The 20,622-nt window shown below is 45.7% G+C and overlaps 1 protein-coding gene across 1 annotated transcript in view; it reads right to left on the reverse strand.

Moving 5' to 3' along the window:
* Positions 1-11,456: 11,456 nt before the first annotated feature.
* The window catches only part of CDH5 (cadherin 5), a 38,524-nt gene continuing 29,358 nt past the window's right edge, over positions 11,457-20,622 (reverse strand). Inside the window, exons 8-12 of the mRNA XM_084755997.1 lie at positions 18,946-19,088; positions 17,836-17,960; positions 17,374-17,482; positions 15,047-15,292; positions 11,457-13,497 (exon numbers count right to left, since the gene is read on the reverse strand). Of these exons, the coding sequence (XP_084612123.1) occupies positions 12,980-13,497; positions 15,047-15,292; positions 17,374-17,482; positions 17,836-17,960; positions 18,946-19,088 (1,141 nt within the window). The 3' untranslated portion in view covers positions 11,457-12,979. The remainder of the gene's footprint in view (positions 13,498-15,046; positions 15,293-17,373; positions 17,483-17,835; positions 17,961-18,945; positions 19,089-20,622) is intronic.

The raw sequence follows: 20,622 nt of genomic DNA on the forward strand, positions 1-20,622 counted from the left end.
ATTTCTGTTTCCTTTTTGGTTCTCATGAGAGTATGAGGCTGTGTAATCACCTGGCAGGAACATCGTCTGTGGTCTAGAGAGATGTGGCTCTAAGGGTTCCAGGTCAAATGTGTTTCTAGGTATTGGGTCCTGAGCCTTAGGAATGGGATGGGGCGGAAACAGTGGAGAGTTTTCAGAAGAGGGAGGAAAGCAGGGTGTTCCACCAGGATCTGCTTAACTCCCTGAAAATAGGGGCAGAGTGTGAGGAGAGGCCACAACAGAAGGTCTGTTACAGAGCTGAGCATGAGAGCGGGGCGGGGGGGGGGGGGCAGGGGGGGTTGGACTTAGAGGAATGGAGGAAGAGGTGGATATCTGCATCAGCCTACCTGCTCCTCAGCAGTGTCCTATGGGCTCCCAGAGCCCATGTGTTAGTTCTTAAAAATAATCCTATTAAGAGTCATGTCTCACGTTATACTTGACAAAGTGAGTCACATGATCAAGGTAGGCACTGATGAGTCGGGCATATGTAATCTTCTTACAGAAAACAGCAGTGACCATTTAGACCAAAACTATAGCCCATCTTATCTTTGAGGGAGGTGAAGAGCTCAGTGTGACTGGAATGCGTGGCATGAGGGCAGACATGACAAAAGCGAGATGAAATGTCAAGCAGAAGCTCAAAGTCACCTGGACTTTGGTTACCAGGCTGAGAGTTTGGGCTCCACTGATTGGTTAGTAGGGAGAACCTAAAGGCATTTGTGGAGTTGTAAGCAAATGGGCATATATAATCTTCATACATTTTACTCAGCCTTAGGTATTTTGTTATAGCGACACCATAGAAGAGATGGGGAAGTGGGCCTGAACTAAAGCTGGCCTAGGAGAGAAGGAGCAGGAATAGGATCAAAGGGAGCAGCTAGCATGCCAATCAACAGATGCTTTAGAGAGAGTATATGTAAGTAGGTGTGCCCAGGCCTTGTGTACCAGTAAAGCAAACAATGTTCTCGCCAACAACAGCACGGGTTCTTATCAAACGCCTTTCTACTCTTAAAACCTCAACCTTTGTTTACTTTTAAAATGTGCTTTGTAACTGACATAAAATAACTAGAAATCCTGATCTGGTCCCTGTAGCTAGCCTGAGGGCTAGAGTCAACGGTGGTCCCCAAATCAGTCTAAGGAAGGATGGTTCAGAGGGAAGACAGGGCGTGGAGTTTGGGGCAGGAGGTATGAGGTGGGGTGGGGAAAATAGATGGCAGAGGGACCCAGGAAGAGGCTGGGACAGACAGAAGCTGCAGCCAGAAGCCAAGCAAGGATGCAGTCTGGCTGTGCAGAAGAAGGAGGGGGCTGGGCTGGATGAACCCTGGGGCGCAGCAGCAGGGACAGGTACAGCTTCTCGTCCTCCACTGCCCAAGGGGCCATGAGGGCAGGGTGGGTGAATAGAGCTGCTAGAAGGACCTAGGAGGGTCAGGAGTCAGGAAAGAGAAAGAGATTGCTAATCCACCTGGGTATTTACTGGGGTTCCAGGGTCATTTGCTTAAGCACACGACTGCTTTATGAGAACTGCCAGCCTGTTTTCTATGGTGATCATCAGCAATGACTCAGAGTCCCAGGGCTCTGAATCTTCAATAGGATTCGGCATCCCTCCCCATCTTAACAGGTACACGGTGGCATCTTTAGCGCGCCCTTCCATAAAGACTGGCCGTGCTCAGTAACTTGCGTGAGCTTATTTGCCCCGTCTGTCTCCTTCTGTGTCTGCTCTGTGTCTTACAGCGGGCTTTACCCTTTCTTACTCTTGCGTTTAGAGGGTGCTTTATACAGTCTGGATGTATTTGTCAGACACCTACAGTCTGTGGCTTGCCTTCCTAGTCCATGAATTCTGTCTTTCATAAAGTAAGCATATTTTGGGGGGTTGCTTTAATGAACTCCGTTTTTTTTTTTTTAAAGATCTTTACATTTTACAGTTGGGGCTGTGATTCTTTTTAAATAATTTTTTTTTTGTAGAAACTATTGTACCACATGTAAAAGCATTTCCTGTACAGGGGTGTCTGATTGTCCCAGCACCATTTATTGGAGATACGGTTCATTCTGTTATTTTCTTCACTTTAGCCAAGATTCCATTGAACTGGTTCATGTGGTTCTGTTATTTCTGAGTTCTGTGTTATGCTCATAGAAGTTGATGACTACAGAGGTTTTTAAATTTTTAATTACATTTATTTAGTCAGTTTTTCTTGTTGTTGTGGGGGGTGTGTGCATGCCATGCCATCCCATGCACGTGGAGCTCAGAAGACAATGCTGGGAGTCAGGCTCCTCCCACCACGCTGTACACAGGGATCAAAGATGGGTCATCAGGTTTAGTGGCAAGTGCCTTGACTCACTGAGCCATCTGCCATCATCGGTTTTTTTCCGCCAAATTGCTTGGCTTTTCTAGAGTCTTTACCTTTTTAAATGTGAATATTAGTATCAACCTAGAGACCCCCAAAGATTTCTTTATATTTATTTGTATGTATGTCTGAGTGTCTTAGTTACTTTTCTGTTAATGTGAAGAGATCCCATGACCAAGGCAGCATCTAAAGGAAAGCATTTAGTTGAGGGCTTGCTTGCGTCCGGACCACCATGGTGGGAACATTGCAACAGGCAGGCAGGCATGGCACTGGAGCAGTAACCCGATTCACAAGTATGTGGCAAAGACGGGGGCGGGGGGGGGTACAGAGGGAGGGAAGGAGGGGAAGAGGGAGGGAGGGAGGGAAGGAGGGAGAGAGAGACAGAGCACAGAGAGACACAGAGAGATACAGAGAGAAAGAGAGACAGAGATACACAGAGAGAGACAGAGAGACAGAGAGACAGAGAGACAGAGAGACACAGAGACACAGAGACACAGAGACACAGAGACACAGAGACACAGAGAGAGGCAACTGGGCCTGTCATGGGCTTTTGAAACCTGAAAGCCTATCACCAATGGCATACCTGCACCTCCTCCAAGGCCACACATCTTAAACCTTAAACAAGCATTCAAATATATGGCCCTCTGGGCACCATTCTCATCCAAACCATCACACTCCATTCCCTGGGCCCCCATAGACCTGTAGCATATCTTAATGTGCTAGGCATCCAGGTCCAACTTCAAAACATTTTCTTTGTGAGCTGTTGTCAATTACAGATAGTTGCTTACGGCTGAGAGCTCATGTCTGTTTCTCACCTTTTGGTTCCAGGACCCTGTCTGGCTTGGACCTGTGTACGCCGCCCCAGTATTTGTGAGCTCATACGTGCGTCAACCCTGTTATGTCTGGAAGGCATTGTTTCCTTGGTGTCCTACATCTCTACTGGCTCTTACAATCTTTCTGCCTCTCCTTCTACAAAGTTCCCTGAGCTCTTAGGGGAGAGGTGTGATGGAGGCAATTCCACTCAGAACTGAGTGTGCTGAGTGCTTTCACTTTGTGCATATTGTCTAGGCATGGGTGTCTTGTCCCTACATATTTCTGGTGGAAGGTTCTCTGATGATGGCCAAGGAAGACACTGATCTATTGGTTTAGCGGAATGTCATTAGGAGTCATTTTATTGCCATGTCCTTTTAGCAGAACAATAGTATTTGCTTTTTCTCTAGGTTAATGGCTATCTAGGGTCTATGCTTTGGGCCACCCAAGCAGTGTTCAGAGTGGGTCCATCTCAGGGTGTGGGTCTTACATCCACTCAGATACTGGTTGGTTATTCCCTTAATGTGCTACTATTGTACCAGTGTGTCATATAGGCAGGTCACCATGTAGATGGAAGGGTTTATAGCTGGGTTGATGTTTACTTTTCTCCTTTGGTAGCGTGGAGAGTGCCTTCTAGTACTATGAATACAAGTAAGAGTGAAGGCTCTAGCTGGGGACCAGTTCAACTTCTCTATGTTCACTGAGATCTGTAGGGGTTGTCTTCTGCAGTAGGACCTTACCATCAGTTGGTGGAGAGCAACCTATAGGCTTGGGAATGGCCTGAGTTCTTTGGATGGGCCAGCTGTAGACGAGCAGGAGAAATCACCCTGGTGGTGTGGGTGCCTGGGTGCAGGAGAGTTGTTGGGCTGACCTGCTCAGATATCTCTCAGGACTAGATGCAGGGCTTTGAATTGGCCTACCCTAACATCTACTTCATCGATAAAACTGCTAGAGTGCATGAGGGGACCAGTCTTATAGATCCAAAACTACGGGATCTCCATGACACAGGGCAACAATAGGATGAGGTCCTAGTATCGATAGGGTAGCAGAAGCCAGAGGTCTCACAGTAGACCAACAAGTCATTGCATTGAACATTTGCAAGCAAGAAAGTTTGGACAAAAGAGTAGACTATGCGACACATACTGTGACTGTGGGACATACTGTGGGGGAGGTTTCAGGGGTGGAGGGTAAGTACAGGGGGAGGGGGGATGAGTGGGATTGGGGTACATGAGCCAATAAACGGTAAAACAAAACAAAACAAAAAAGAGAAACAAAAGAACTGAGAAATTAAAAAACCAAACAAAACAGCTGAGTAATACTCCATTGTGTAAATGTACCACATTTGCTTTATCTATTCATCTGCTGACAGACAAATAGACTATTTCTAATTTCTGACTACTATGACTGGAGCAGCAAGAACACGTATGAGCAAGCATCTCAGTAGTAGGGTGTGGAGTCCTTTAGGTGTAAGCCCAAGAGTGGAATAGCTGGGTCTTGAGGTAGATCTATTCCCAGCTTCCTGAGGAACTGACACCGATTTCCACAGTGGCTGTACAAATGTCCAGTCCCACTAGCAATGAATGAGTGTCCTCCCTACGCCACATCCTCACCAGCGTGAGCTGCCATTTGTTTTAGTGATGATGGCCATTCTGACAAATGTTAGATGAAATCTCAACGTGGTTTTGATTTGCATGTCCTTGATGGCTAAGGATGTTGAGCATCTCTTTAAGTGTTTTTTCAGCCATTTGGGCTTGATCTTTTGAGAATTCTCCATTTAGATGTATACATCATCTTTAATTGGGTGCTTTGTTTTCTTGATGTCCAGTTTTCTGAGCTCTTCATGTATTTTGGGTGTTAGCTTCAATCCAATGTGTAATTTTTTTTGGTCAGGATGATAGTGTCCTTTGCCATACAGAAACGTTTCAGTTTCATGAGGTCCCACGTATTAATTGTTGATCTTAGTGCCTATGTTAATGGTGTGCTCAGAAAGTCTTTTCCTGTGACAATGAGTTCAAGACTGTCCCCCACTTTCTCTTCTGTCAGATTCAGGGTACCTGGCCTTATGTTGAGCTCTTTGACCCATTTGGACTTGAGGTTTATGGAGGATGATAAATATGGGTCTATTTGCATTCTTCTACATGGAGCCAACATCCAGTTTGAACAGTACTATTGTTGAAGATGCTGTCTTTTTTCCAATTATTTCTAGCTTCTTTATGAGAGATCAGATGTCCATAGGTGTGGATTTATGTCTGGGTCTTCAATTCCATTGATCAACATATCTGTTTTTATGCTAATACCATACTTTTAAAAATTACTATACCTCTGTGGTACAATTTGAGATTTGGGATGGTGATACCTCCAATAGTTCTTTTATTATCCAGGATTGTTTTAGCTATCCTGTTTTTATGTTTAAAACATGGGAGATTTTTCCATCTTCTGATATCTTTTTCAGTTTTTTTCTTCAATATCTTAAAGGTTTTATCATACAAATCTTTCAGTTGCTTGGTTAGAGTTACTCCAATATTTTTTAAGCTAGTGTGAAAGGTATTTTTCCATGATTTATTTCTTAGACTACTTGTAGGAGGGCTACTTGTGTGTGTCAATTTCATATCCTGATATTTTTACTGAAAGTGCTAAACAGCTGTTGAAATTTCCTGGGGGAGTTTTTAGGGTCATTGATATATATAATCACATTACATGCAAATAAAGGTAATTTGACTTCTTTTCTTTCTATTTGTATTCCCTTGATCTCCTTCAGTTTTCTCATTGCTCTAGCTAAGACTTCAAGTACCTTATTGATTAGGAATGAAGATAGTGGACAGCCTTGTCTTGTTACCGATTTTAGTGGACATACTTTGAATTTCTTTCTGTTTAGGTTGATGTTGGCTGTGGGCTTGCTGTAAATAGCCTTTATTATGTTGAGATATATCTCTTGTATCCCTAGTCTTTCCAGTTTTATCATAAAGGGGTGTCTGGATTTTTGTCAAAGGCTTTTTTGTGTCTAATGAGATGATCGTGTGATTTTTGCCTTTCAGTCTGTTTATATGATAGATTATGTTTATGAATTTCCATATGTTGAATGAGCCATCCTTGCCTCTCTGGGATGAAGCCTACTTAATCATGGTAGATGAACTTTTTGATGTGTTCTTAGATTCAGTTTGAAAGTATTTTACTGAGATTTTTGCATCTGTGTTCATGAGGGAAATTTCTAATTTTCTTTCATTGTTGAATTGTTGTGTGGTTTAGGCCTTGGGGGTAATTGTGGCCTTGTCAAAATAATTAGACAATGTTTTTATTTTGTGGAATAATTTGGGGAGAATTGATATTAATGCTTCTTTGAAGATCTGGTAGAAATCGGCACTGAATCCATCTGGCTGGCCCTGGACTTTTTGTTTGTTTGTTTGTGTTTTTAATTACTGCTTCTGTATCACTAAGGGATATGGGTCTATTTATACTGTTTATATGGCTTTTAAAACTGTAAGCAAGCCCCAATTAAATGTTTTTTAAAATAAGAGTTGCCTTGGTTGTGATGTCTCTTCATAGCAATAGACCAGTGATTAAGACAAAAGTTGGTACCAGGGACTGAAGAATTGCTGTGACAGGCCTGTCCCTGTTGTTTGTTGGGGGGATATGGAGATCTGGGGACATTGGACTACGAAAGCAGTTGGACATTCTAAGCAGGGCTTGCTGGGCCATCCAAGTAGACACCTGGAAGACAGTGGGGAGGATGATTTAATATGTGGGGGCCGAGCTCATGAGTCAAAAACCTCCGAGGTAAGCCTCCTGGACCTGGAAGAGACAGAGTGGAGAATCTCAGGCACTAAAGACAAGGCAGAAGACACGGATGCCTTCGTCAGAGAAAACGGTAAGCCCAAAAAGAAAATTCAGTCACCAAAAACATCCAAGAAAAATGGGACATCGTCAAAACTCCCAGTTTATGAATAACAGGCATCTTATTTATAGCCTAGGAATCCGTGGCTTGGGGAGATTGGGAAATACCTCTGCTAGTGGCTGAGGAGTTCACTGACTCACATTTGGACCTGCTCACTTCTGAGGTGACCAGATCTATCAGTTCACCTGGCCTGGGGCCAAGGCATTTTTCAGACACAGGCTTTGGAGCTAAAACGAGGAAAAGTCCTGTCAAACCAGGAAGAGTTTTGTCACCTTGCACAGCTGCACCTGGTTTGCCCGGAGAATGAACTTTTGCTGGCTCAGCTACAGATAACCTGAGCTGGGGTGTGTGGCGCCTTAGGCGGTACTTTACTAATTACCACCCAGAGCTATGTACCTATAGGTTACACGGTTCAGAGGCGGCTCTTTTCTCTCAGTTCGGATGTTGTTTGTTTTTCTTTGTGAAGACACACATCCCGCGTAAAGCCTCATGTGAAAACAGCCAGCCTAAAGCATGCACAGGCTGAAGCTAGGCCTTCTACGCATGTGTAGCAGATGTGCAGCTTGGTCAATAGTGGGTCCCGCATACAATGGCAGTAGGGCTGGTCTCTGACTGTTGGCCTCCCTTTGGGCCCCTTTTCCCCTAGCTGGGGTGTGTTGTCTGGCCTCAGTGGAAGAGAATGCTCTTAACCCTGATTTGACTTGGTGTGCCAGGGTGGGTTAGTACCCATGAGGGACTTCTCCTTGCCTGAGAAGAGGAGGAGGAGGAAGGGACAATGGAGTATAAGGGTGGGACTGGGAGGAAAGGGGGGGAGGGTCTGCAATTAGGTTGTGAAATGATTAAATCAGTACTGGGAAGCAGGCAGATTGCTCGAGTTCGAGGCCAGCCTGGTCTACAAAGCGAGTGTAGGACAGCCAAGGCTACACAGGTCTCAAAAAACAAAACAAAACAAAACAAAAAACCAAAAAAAAAAAAAGTAAATAAATAAATGGGGGTAAAAGATGCAAGCAAGCAAACAAACCAACCCTCTTGGTCTGCACAGCTTCCAGGCTACTGTGTAAACCATACCCCCACCCCCACCCCCAGGAGCCAAGACTCAGGAGCATTGTAAGTTAGCTGCATCCAAGTCCAGGCTGTAAAAGGACAGTGCAAAGTGCCATAAAGTCCCCGAAAGCTGGTGTATCCACAGACTTCCCAGACATCCTGGATGGTCTCTTAATAGGCCGAGGGAGACTCAACGCCACTTTTTTCCTTTTATATCCCAGAAAAAGAGGAACATTAGGCATTTTACGTATCACAGAATTATTTGGGGTGAGGGGTATTGCCAGTTTGGAGAACCAGCTTTCTCCTCCCATAGACCCTGGAAATTGCTGGAAATTCAGGGGATTACGAACTCCAGAGGTAAATAGATTGAAGCCCCCTAGACAAAGAAATTTTCAGAAGTAAAGAAGTTCACCCTCCAGGAAGAATATTTCTGGGGTCAAAAGCATTAACTTCAAAAACAGCACAGAAGCAGACAACAGCGCAGGGCACACCTGTGACACCAGCACTCACAGGGAGGCCAAGGCTAGAGGTTCAAAAACATGTACCTGGGCTACTTGGTGAGATCTTGTCTCAAAACCAAACCAAAAGAAAGCAAACAAATAACCATCTAACCCCCTTTCTATCCTTCTAAAACAAAAATAAAGCCCACATAATTTAGTCTACCTTAAAAACTCTGTTGCGTCAGTGGTGAAGTCAGAAAAATTGCTTTAAAACACTCTTATCGATATTTAAAATAAATGGAGAAAGACAGATCAATTCACCATTTTTGCAGTTACTTTACAGACGAACATGAAACATGTTTCTAAGACTGTGTGTTGACTATAGAAAACCTGGCAATCATTCAGAGTCTCCTAACCTGGGGGTGAGTGTTTACCGGAGAAACACCGGGACCTGAGTGTAGGATACTTAATTTTGAAGCCAGTTTAAGCTCACCTCCTGAGTTGTAACAGCTGCTGGATTTGTTTGTTTGTTTGTTTTGTTAAAGACTTATTTTATCTGATGTGTATGAATGTTTGCCCCACATGTATGCATGTGCAACATTGTGTGTACCTGAAGATGTCAGAGCTCCCGGAACTGAAGTTACAGATGATGGTGAGCTGGGAACCAAATCCAGCAACAAGTACTTTTAACCGCCCGTTCAGCTCACCTGCCTCTGCTCTGCTCACTTGGGTTTTAAGGTTCTGTCACAGTCTACATAACCAACCGCTCAGTGTTGGACATTGACTGCTTCCAGTTTTGCTCTGTAAATGGTGCTGCATTTAACATCAAAGGAGGTACAGCCTTGGAAGGGACGCTTGCTAGATTGCTTGGGGCTTTGGTTGTGGGAGTCAACGTCTCCATGCGTCACCTACAGGACAGCAGGACTTGTAAGGGATTTTGATCTGAGAGGGCATGGAAGCAGGACATATATATAAGGACTTACTGGTTTTGGGCACAATGGAACCCTCCAGACTAGAGGGGGAAGACACAGACACAGACACGGACACAGACATAGACACACGGACACACAGACACAAACAGACACACACACAGAAGGAGAGAGAGTGAGTTAGAACTGACACATGTTCCCCCAGGGGTGGTGGGGTAAAGAGGGGTCATGGGGTGCAAGGTGATACTCATAATCTCAAGGACATTGGGTTGTAGGAAGCTGCAAGTACCCTAGCTCTAGACAGGGTATGGGAGTGGGTCCCCAACTTTCCAGCTAATGGCTTATTGAGGTTGTTCTGCTAGACCTGGAGTTCATTCTTTGAAATACAACTTCTCTGTCACAGAAAGGAACTCCTAGGGCCTTGCCATCTGTGCTAGGGAGTCAGGGATTGGATCACTGGTTAGGACCAAACATTTGTAAACGCAGCGCGCCCCCTAGTGGGAATGTCCTGATTTTACAATGGCTGGCTGGAGGGTGGCTGCTTTTCCTCATGGAAAAGAAGCCTCTTACCCAGCCATAACTTTCTGGGAACCAGAGGCAGGCTCTAGCTTCAACTCTGTCTCTTATTGTGTGGCGCTGGGCCTTCGTACCGCGAGCTCTGGCTCTCACCTTGGTCTTATGTGAAATCAAGGTCACAGGGCCGCCGTGATTTAGTCCAGAGTAGCGGGGCTGAAACAGTTCTCCTCTCTGCTCAGCCTGGGAGCCTAGGGCCCCTGGAGCAGGCAGTCCGTTTCCTGAAAGCACTGGGTTTCTACCCTAGCATGGTGTCCACTAAAAGCCAGGGGCCTCAAAATGAGCTCTCGGCCTTATGAGGGTTTAGAGTAGAGGCCCCATCCAGTCAAGTAGGAACACTGAGCCCGAGGAGGTAACATCTACAGGACAGCAGGATGCAGACTACCGCTCCTATTGGCACCCTGGAAGTAAATGGCAACCTCACAACAGCCAGGGAGCATCTAGTCAAATAAAACAAACAAGAAGACTAAATGTTTTTCAAAGTTTGGTAAACTTCGTGGCATTGTGACTTGGCCATAGTCCTATCTCCTGCTCCCTGGACCTTGGAACCCTGTGTCCAAGAACACCACCATTAAAGAGAACAGTCAGCCACTGAAAGAGCAGCCCTGGGCTCTGCATCTCCAAAGTCTGTTCCCAGGTGACACTCTGAGCTACCTGGCGGTTCTCTGGACAACTTCTCTTTCGAGGTGAGGCCTTGTTCATTTGACTTGATTTGGAGAAAATCAAGAACAGACTTTAAAAAAAAAAAAAAAGAAAGAAAGAAAAGAAAAAAGCCTTTCCACATCTGAGCTTGTTGGAAACAATCCCCACCTACTGTTTAACACAGAACTATGTCTCAGCCAGAGCTTTTGAGGAACTGGCCAAACCTTCAGAGAGGGCAAGTTGAGGAGGAAGCTTTTTTGCAAAGGGGTTTGAAAAGTGCAGGCATATTCTGTGGAACCGAGATACCCCGTGTGCACAGGGCTATGCATCTGCCCAGGAAAAGAACCTGCTTCTTTGCTGATTGCAAATGGTGCTGCAGCACTGCCCAGCTCTGACTGGGGGTGGGGGTGGGCTGAGTGCATAGAAGGCTGAATTGGATCTCCCTTATTTTCTGTCACAACTAATTTTCTTTTTTAAAAGAATAGGCTTATTTTTAATTATGTGTGTACATGCACACAAGTGCAGGTGCCCTCCAAGTCCAGAAGAGGGCATCAGATGCCCAAGAGCTAGAGTTACATGGGTGCTGGGAATTGTACTAGGTCTTCTCAGTAAACACACGCAGCCAATGAGACATTTCTCTAGTCCTCTAATTCACTTTCTTGGTGTCCCCTTGTCCTCTGATGAGGATGGTAGCAGTTTTATATGTGTATGCAACTGTGTGTGCATTTGCACGCATGCTTGTGTACGCATTTAATATGAGCTCTCTCAGCTCTAGAAAAGGACAAATTTCAAGATGCCTTTATTTAGAGATAAAAAAAAAAGTACAGAACATCTCATGCACCAGGGTGACTAATATATAGTCATTATCCATACAGTAATTACTACAAAAAGAAATAAAAACAGGAATTGTTTATTCAACTAAAAAAAAACAAATTAAAATTGTTAACCTAAATAACAACCTGCTTATCATACCCCCCAACAAACAAACAAACCTCCCAAAACAAAAAACTTTATTCTATGTTTGTGAGACTAGAAACTTGTAAGTATCATTAGTAAAATAAAATTAAGAAATAACTAATTATTGGTTAAGCAATTGTCAGTGCTATTTATAACACCCCCACCCCAGGCAGAGAGGCCTTGTTGGGGGAGGGGTTCACAATGGAGGGTGAGCAAGCAGATGGCATCTTTCTGCCTTGCCTGGACCTCTTTGTGTCTGGATGTCCCCTCCTCCAGCTATGGCCCCAGTGGGAAGTTACTCTAATCCCTCCAAGGGATTAGAGGTGCAGAGGTGCCTCTGCTCTTGGAAAGGGCAGAGGCCTTGCGTTCTGCAGGGCGTCCTGGTGGAGGGTCATTCCCTGAGATGTGGCAACTCGGAGAAAAGGCGAATGGCTTAGTGGCTCTGTGATGCAGTTACATTTGATTTGGGGCAATGGCCAGGCTTGCTGAGTTTGCCTCTTGGGTGCCTCCAAGAGATAAGCAGACAGCAAGAGAAATAAATGGGAGCATGAGTGACCCGGCAAAGCAGCTGCCTCCCACGGGCAACCCAGGCAGGGTTGAGTGTCACATGGGTTTCTTAGCTCTTCTGGGATCTTTGTGGTGAATGGATTGGAGGCTATCCTTGCTCTATGACCTGTCAGCTATGGTATCCATTGTCCCTCCGGGGTGAATTCACAGTTGCTTCAAATTCAATGAGACATTTCCCTGAAGTTGATGGAATGGGTCATTGCTTAGAAAAGCAGTTAAATGGGGCCTGTGGGATCACCTCAGGACCCAAGGTCAGGAGCTGCTGACAGTCTGCTTCCTCCCTAGCCTGGCCTGGGGGAGGGGCTAGGGGAGTAGCTGGGCCCTGGATAGGCTTGAGGGAGGCTACTGAGACCAGGCATGATAGATCAGTTACAGCCTTCCTCGGGACTGGGCTTTAGAATCTCTACCAGGGCCTCAGGGACCCATGGGGAAGACTCCTCAAAGTTCAGCATAGGCAGTTTTGCTTGGCAGTTTTGAAGGAACAGAAGTCTGGGATAGATTGGGAGTGTGTATGTGCGTGGGTGCCCAGACAGAACACGAGCCTCACTTTCCCAGTATTTGGAGTGGCCATCAACAAAACATGTCTCTATCTCTGGATATTTAAGGGACTTGGAATTTGCTACCCGCAGGATGGAAAGGTCTTTGGTAGCCACAAGGAAGGGGTGCTGGGCTGGACAGTCTGTGCCACTCCTCGGAAATCAGGGAAAGTGTGTCAGGTGTCTGATCCCAGCTGCAATGAGTTTGGATCTCCTGGCCCAAAGACCGGAAACCCTAGATGATGAGCTCTTCCCGGGGATCCGAGCCATAAAGCTCCGCCAGCATCTTGAACCTGGGTCCCCAGTCGTTAAGGAAGTCATAGTCGATTTCAGAGTCGGAGGAATTGGTGGTCAGGGAGCTGAGTGACTCTGCGATGGACTCTGCGCCCTCGTAGCCATAGATGTGCAGTGTGTCATAGGGGGGACCACCGCTGTCATTGTCTGCCTCATCTTTCTTCACCTCGATCATGGTGGCCATCTCGCCGGGCCCGCTGTGTGCTCCTGGAGCTAGCCGCGGCGGCTTCTGCACCTGCGTGTACACTGCTGGTACGGCATCCATTGTGGAACGCAGGGGCTTGGTAGACCCGTTGCGCACCGAATTAAGCACCGACACATCGTAGCTAGTAGTGTCCATCTCGCCGCCGCCCTCCTCGTCGTAGGTGACCAACTGCTCGTGAATCTCAAGGGCGCTTTTGCTATGCGCGTGCGCCTGCTTCCGGAGCCGTCTCCGCAGGAAGATGAGGAGGGTGATCACTGCCAGCAAGTCAGAGCAACAGATGTGGGTCAGATAGGGTTCCCAGGCAGGGTGCTCCTGACCCCTCCTTCCTACAAATTCCTGGGACCAGCCCAGATTCCCAGGGCCACTGCCATTTCTAGGCAAACACAGATTTGGTTTGGTCCAAAGTTTAAGTCAGTGACATAACACTGACCCTGCTGAAGACTGTGGGGGAAGGGTGTGGCTGTGGGAAGATCCTCCAGAAGCCTGAGCTATGTCGGAGAGCTCCTTATTCTTTCTAGCCTTGAGTTAGCTACTAATCTGTTCCATACATAAAGTGAGCATGGCCTAATGAAACCCCTCCCCCAGCCTCACTTTTCCTGTCTGCAAAGTGGATTCAGTGACTGCACGGCTATTTGGGGAAGGTGATGGTGAGATTCTATGGGTGACATTAATATGTCCATCCTTCTTATTAATTATTACTTAGGAAAAGGAAGCCTGTCTCTAAAGTCTCTGGCCCAGAGGTTCCAGGAAATGGACACACAGTGGGAAGTGTAAAGGCCTGAGCAGAGGCTGCCTGTGCCTCTTGCATCTTAGCTTGTCTGTGCATTGCATGGGGCTGGTACAGCATAGAGAAAGTACTTTCTGGAAGGAGCCTTCAATCCTCAACTGAGTGGACTAGAGAAGAGGGCTCTGTGAGGCACCCAGCTTCCTGGTGCCCCAGGGGCATGAGGCTGGCTAACACCGCCCTTCACAAATCTTTGAGGTTTGTTTCATGGGAAAGTGAAATCTAAAGTACCCCTGAAAGTGACAAGGCTCAAAACAAACAAACAAACAAAAAACCCCAAACCAAAAAACTAAAAAACAATCTTCCTCACAAAACAAAACAAAACGAACAAAAAAAGGAAAATAAACAAAACAAAACGAAACAACCCAAAAGAAAAACTAAAGCTGGAGGAATTCTATAAAAGCAAAGAAACCTCCTGGTGAAATTCCAAGCCAGAAGTGTGAAAAATTTCCAATCTAAAGGAATTTTAGAAACAATTAAAGCCAGAAGTGGTGGTGCACACCTTTAATCCCAGCACTCCGGAAGCAAAGGCAAGAGATTGTAGGTCAGCCTGCTCCATATATAGTGAGTTCCAGGCCAGCCAAGGATATCCATTGAGACTTTGTCTCAAAATAAATGAATAAAATAAATAAATAAACAATAGTTTTAATGTATATCAATGGCCCAAACAACACCCAGAATATAGTATGCACTCAAAATATACGTAGCAAGTGAATGTCAAGTGTACATTCTTTTTCTTTTTGAAATGGTGGACATTAAACCTTGTGCCTGACACGTGCTAATATGTGCTCTACCACTGAGCTACATCCTTGGTGCCAGGTTATTTTGAGTTGGAGTTAGCTTGAAGAATGGTCCTGCTCATCCTTCCTTTCCCCTGGCCCCTTAAGCACCAGGTTGGTGGGGTTCTACATTTATATCTCTGTAGCCTATATAAGGAACCGTGAGGTCCAGAGTGGTACAGGACTGGGCTGGGACCCTGCATCTTCTGTGAAGTCCTTCTTGCCCCATGAGACACTGACCTGTGATGGTGAGGATGCAGAGAAAGATGGCCACCAGCGCCTGGATGCTGACGCCTGCCTGGGCGGCCATCTCCTCACAGAAGGTGAACTCGCCTTGTTCGTTGCATTTGCACACAGCCACTGTTAGCGTGCCGGTTCCGGTCAGGCTGGGCATCCCATTGTCTGAGATGAGCACGGGTAGGTAGTGGAACTTGGTATTCTCCCGATCGAACTGCCCATACTTGACTGTGATGTTGGCCGTGTTGTCTGCAAATGTCAAGACCAGCAAAATGAGGCTCTGTCAGGAGCATCTGCTCTCCTGTCTCCTGGGGAGAGGCTGCCTCATCCTATGGGATTTCACTGCCTTCTTTGCTCCTCTGCCTCAAGTTTCAGCCCCTTGAGCACAGGCCTGCCTCTTTGCAGAGGATGTAGTTTGGGCAGGTGCTTTGACCCAGCCTGAAAGAATGGCTTGGCCAGCATACAAAAGCCCAGCTTTCTGTTTCTGTGGACGATGGTCACATGCCCTCTTCTCCAATCTCATCTCAACAACAGGAGCTTTTCTCTTTTGCTTAACTCATTGCTGTATTGTTTCAAGCTCCCACAAAAATAAAATTGGGGAAAGAACGCTTTTTCTTCGAGCAGCGGGCTAACTTCTTTGTGCTGCCTCTGAATCATTGCAAAGGAGGTTTATAACGGTAAACACAAGCCTGAGTCTCCAGTGGCATCTGCAGATTACATTTGCCACTGGGAGAGGATGTCCCTGGGCATTCTGAAGCTGAGAACCAGTTTCTGTGCCAATATCCCCTGTCCTTGGAGCCAACCATTGGTTTACTGTGCAGAAGAATCCTCCATCCCCTTGATTTTCAGGCCCCCCTTTTCCCATTGTATGCACTTGCATGTGTGCATGCACACACATACATACACACACACACACACACACACACACACACACATACACACACACACAGTGCTGCTGCTGCTGTTGTTGTTGCTGCTGCTGCTGCTATTCAGTGGCCGTGGGCAAAGAACAGCTAATCTGACTTTTGTAGGTTCCTGGGAGGTTATTAGAGGACTTAGCCACATGGGGTGGCCACATACAAGACCAGCCGAAAGCCAGGAATTTAAAATAAAAGCCGATTTCACCTTGTTACTCATAATTACCTTTCAGTTTTAAGGCTATTATAACTGAGAACAAATGACAGGCCACTGACACATGATGGGAGAAAGGAGAGACTCTGCTACTTAGAACATTTATATGCAAATGACTCTGAGACCAACAGACTGGCCTCCTCTTGCGCGTGGGATGTTTATATGGGGGCAACTTCCCATTTTGCGGTAGGACCCCAATTCTACTTAGCTCACTTGAGGTATGCATTGGGAATGGGGCGACAGGTATTTTTGCAGTGTTGTTTTCTGAGTGTTGAGTTGTGTCACTAACTATCATCACAGCATGGCTTCCGTTCCTCATTCTGTAGGCCATGGTGTTCAGCTGGCTGGCTGGGTCTGTGGCTGATCCCCTGTGTCTGCCCCTTACTCTCAGGGACCCTCTTCCCTAGTCTTTCCCCAAGATGACAATGGGCTATTTCGGTATGGGGCCCTCATGGTGTCATCAGTTAGGGACAGGGAGCTCTCTTTCCATGTTTGGTTGAACCGTTGCTATATTCATCCTGAAGGGTGTTATTTTTTTTTCTTAGAAAGTTGCAGAGGCTGTGGAAGTAGAGACCATGGAAGCCTCGCCACTTCCCCATGGAATTAAATGATCTTACCAAGTGGATCTTCAGAGCTCTGACTGGCAACTACTGACCTCACAAGACTCTCTGAGCCTTGATTGGTTAAACAGATATACTGTGCTATGCTGTGGTTAGTGGACCAGATCCCCCATTCATGGACCACTCTATGATAGATATCTGTTTTAGCTAACTGGCAACAAAGCTTTTTGTGCGGATGGGGACTCATGGCTTCCTTTTCCAGTCTGAGTTCTTTGGAATAATATAAAAAGTTGTGGTTTTGTTGAGACTGAGATCCCAGTATTAGAAGAAGCCTTTGGATGGTTTGGACTGAGCTGGCTGCCTGCATCCCGGTTATCCATTCTGCCTTCCTCTTCAATGAAGCCTCATTGGGGTAATCCTATGGACCATGTCCTATGGACCACGAAGCCTGGGCCAGATGGCTTGACCACACAACTGTACACTGTATATGGTGAGAATTGTACAAAACATCCCATAACTTGTAAGACCCTATTGGAGACCTGTCACTCCACATTGGTCTAGTGCTTGATTTTTGTGCTTCGAGACTCTTAACTGACACCTCTGACCTTCTAAGAGCCAACAGACTGCTCTAATGCTTACCATGGTTGTCTATGAGGGTGAAGTTACTGTCCTCGGACTTCAGGGCAAACTTGAACTTTGTGTTTGGTTGCATCACATCCTTGTCTGTTGCAGAGATCTGTACCACCAGCTGGAATGTGAGAGATGGGGAGCGATCAGTGTGGTTTGGGGGTGGTATCTTGGGGTTCAAGGCTGGGTTTAGACATGACCATGGCTGCCTGTCACCTATGGCACTATCCTAAATGGTCTCCCCACGGCCACTTTGTCTTCTACCATCTTGCACTCACTTGTCCCTGACCTATTATTCTTCAGACACCGCCTTCATATCTCCACCTGTAAAATGGGAATAGCATTTTCTTCAGGTTCATTATGTAGTTACTTTAAACTTGGGGGACTCTAGGTGGGTAGGGAGGTTTTCTCCTCAGTCCTCTGCCTGAAAACACACTGTCTTCCCTCTACCTCCACCACTCGAGGCCAACTCACCTTGCCCTGGGCAGCATTCTCACACACTTTAGGTTCATAGGGCAGGGCCAATTCCGGGGGGTTGTCATTCTCATCCAAGACTTCAATGTAAACCTGCACAATGGATTCTTTTCCCACAGGGTTACCTGCAGGGGAGACAGCTTGTTACCACAGTGGGCCCAGCTGATGCTGGCCTCTGGGGCTGGAAGATGTTTGGATGGACAGTGCTGGGCCACTGAGTGGTGAAGCCCATGTTTTTGTTTTTGTTTTGTTGTTGTTGTTTTTTCAGGAGAAAAGGTCAAGGATGGTGTTGTGGATGGAAAGAGTGTGGAGGAGGACAAGTAGGGGTAAACTTTCATAGATGAGCAAATTTGCTTATATGAATTCAAGAGCTAAACATCCTTGATCGTAGTAAGAGGTTGTAATTAAATTAATAAATAAATCAAGCAAACAAATACAATCAGTTAAAAATGATGCCATTGAACAAATAATCAAGTACTTATTTAAGTAATGGTGTCCCCTCTCAGAGATCCTATGGAACCTGGGTGCAGGGGGAAAGTGACTACTTTTTTGCCTGGGTGATTGTCACAACTCCCCTGCATAAGTTTTTGCAGATCCTAAGGATCTCTATAGTTGAAGGCTGCTTCTTGGCCTTTTAACCAGTGCACATATAACTTTCATTGCATGCAAGAGTGTTTGCTAAGGGTGTTTATCACTAAGAATCATGCAGCATTTTGTCGGTCTATGCACCGACTTAGCCCTGTCTCTCTCTGTTCTCTGGACCAGACCTTCAGAAACTCCGTGTGCAGCCTTCGGTGAGTCTCATCACAGAGACACCCGAACAGTCTTCCTCATCACAGTGCTTCTTAAACTATGATGTACATGGGGTTCTCACTAAGTCTAGGCTGGCACTCTGTTATTCTGTACTCCCAACAAGATGGTGGGTGTTTAATGCCGCGTTGGTCCAAGGAGCACATTCAGAACAGAAGGTCAACATACCCCAGCCAGAGCATGTGTCCCCAGGGTCTTATGAATTGGACCTTTAGAGGTCCAAAATGATAAGTTACTTTCAGTTTTGAAAGAATGAGGGAAAAGAAGAGTCCAGAAGGCCTGGAAGTTGGAGCCACTCACCTCTAGAATCCAGTTCATTGGCCTCCACAGTCAGGTTATACCAGGCGTGGGTTTCTCTGTCCAGTTCTTTCTCATTATAGATGCCCCCCTGTTTGGTTATTCGGAAGAACTGGCCTCTGTCACTGGTCTTGCGGATGGAGTATCTGTCCAGAGAGAGAGGCTCATGACTTTCCCTGTCCTTTGCTGTTTGCAAAGTCCTCAGCATGACAGAGAAGGCTCTTCGGGGTTGGTCCCTTGCATCCTTCCCTGTACCCCTTTTCTAGTGTCCACTGTTTGTTCTGACCGTCCAGCGCGAGTGGGCCTGCACACGCACACAGGAGCAGGGTGACGCTTGGACAGAATGGTGTGCTTATCTTACACTTGTACAGGGGTACCTGAGACTCCACCCAGCCACATTTCAAACTAAGTAGGTGACACCAAAATCAATTATGCCTCAGCTGCAGTGTGTGTGTGTGTGTGTGTGTGTGTGTGTGTGTGTGTGTGTGTGTGTGAAGATAGTTGCTACTACTGAGAAGCCATGACAAAATAGTGGAAGCAATACAAAATATAATAATAATTTTTGATATGACGAAGGCCCGAGCCTACAGATTAAGCAATGTAGTCAATATTTGGGCATAACTATAAAATATATAGTAATAGTGAGGTGTGTGCTGAGAGTCCTTTGAATGTCCCAGCAGTGTGAGGAAACTGAAGAGTTCAGACTCTCAGGAACAAACATAATAGATTCGTGAGGAAGAAAGGGGAATTAGACCTACTTCAGATGTTCCCATAGGGTGAGTGCTAGAACACATTGGTGGAACGTTTGAAGAGAAGTACACAAGTACATCCAAGAGTCATTAACATAAGAAGGCAAAGAGTGATTTCCTATCTATCTATCTATCTATCTATCTATCTATCTATCTATCTACATCTATCTAATCTATCTGTCTATCTATCTGTAAATATATAAGAACTTAGGAAAAACATCATTCCCAAAGATGAGTCCTGCTCCTGCAAAAAACAAACAAACAAACATTCATCTTGAAAACTTTAAGAGATTTCCTAATAGAAAGTAGAAACCTAGTCTGGGAGGAACTGAAGTGAAGTTATCAGTGTAGGTGTGAGTGATGCTTTTAACTACAAAGCATTTAAGGTTTTGTAGACAGAAGGAAATCTCCAGGCCTTTAGAGTCTTAAGGTAAATAGATCTCTGCAGTTCATAAGTTATCCAGCCCATGATATGAAGTTATTACAAAGGAAAATGAACTAAGAACAAGTATTGGTGAAACTTGCAGGACACGATCCAAAACAAATGACAGCAAAACCACAAAAAAATAACAACGAATGAGGCATCAGTGTATCAGTACGTTTGTGTAGTCTTGAACGGAAGGCTACTCTGAGCTCAGCCATGAACTCAGGGAGAGCAGGAGCGACCACGGATTTCTTTATTTATGTGTAGTTTCATTAAGCTAAAATACTTCTGAAGGCTTTGTGTTTTGGGAGACAAATTACTAAACCATTCTGGTGACAGAGCCTCAGATACGCCATTGCTACTTATGATTGCTCACTTTGACTCCCAGGTCCAAAGCGATTCAAAGAACAGAGGATGGCCCGGATCAGACAAGATGGACAGGACAGGAGCTGGCAGGACAAGGGTGTTAATGGAAAGAGCCAGAGTCCAGCATCTTTCCATGGAGGT

This window comes from Acomys minous (genome assembly GCF_964271855.1).
Source record: "Acomys minous genome assembly, chromosome: 14".
In the NCBI taxonomy this organism is placed as follows: domain Eukaryota; kingdom Metazoa; phylum Chordata; class Mammalia; order Rodentia; family Muridae; genus Acomys; species Acomys minous.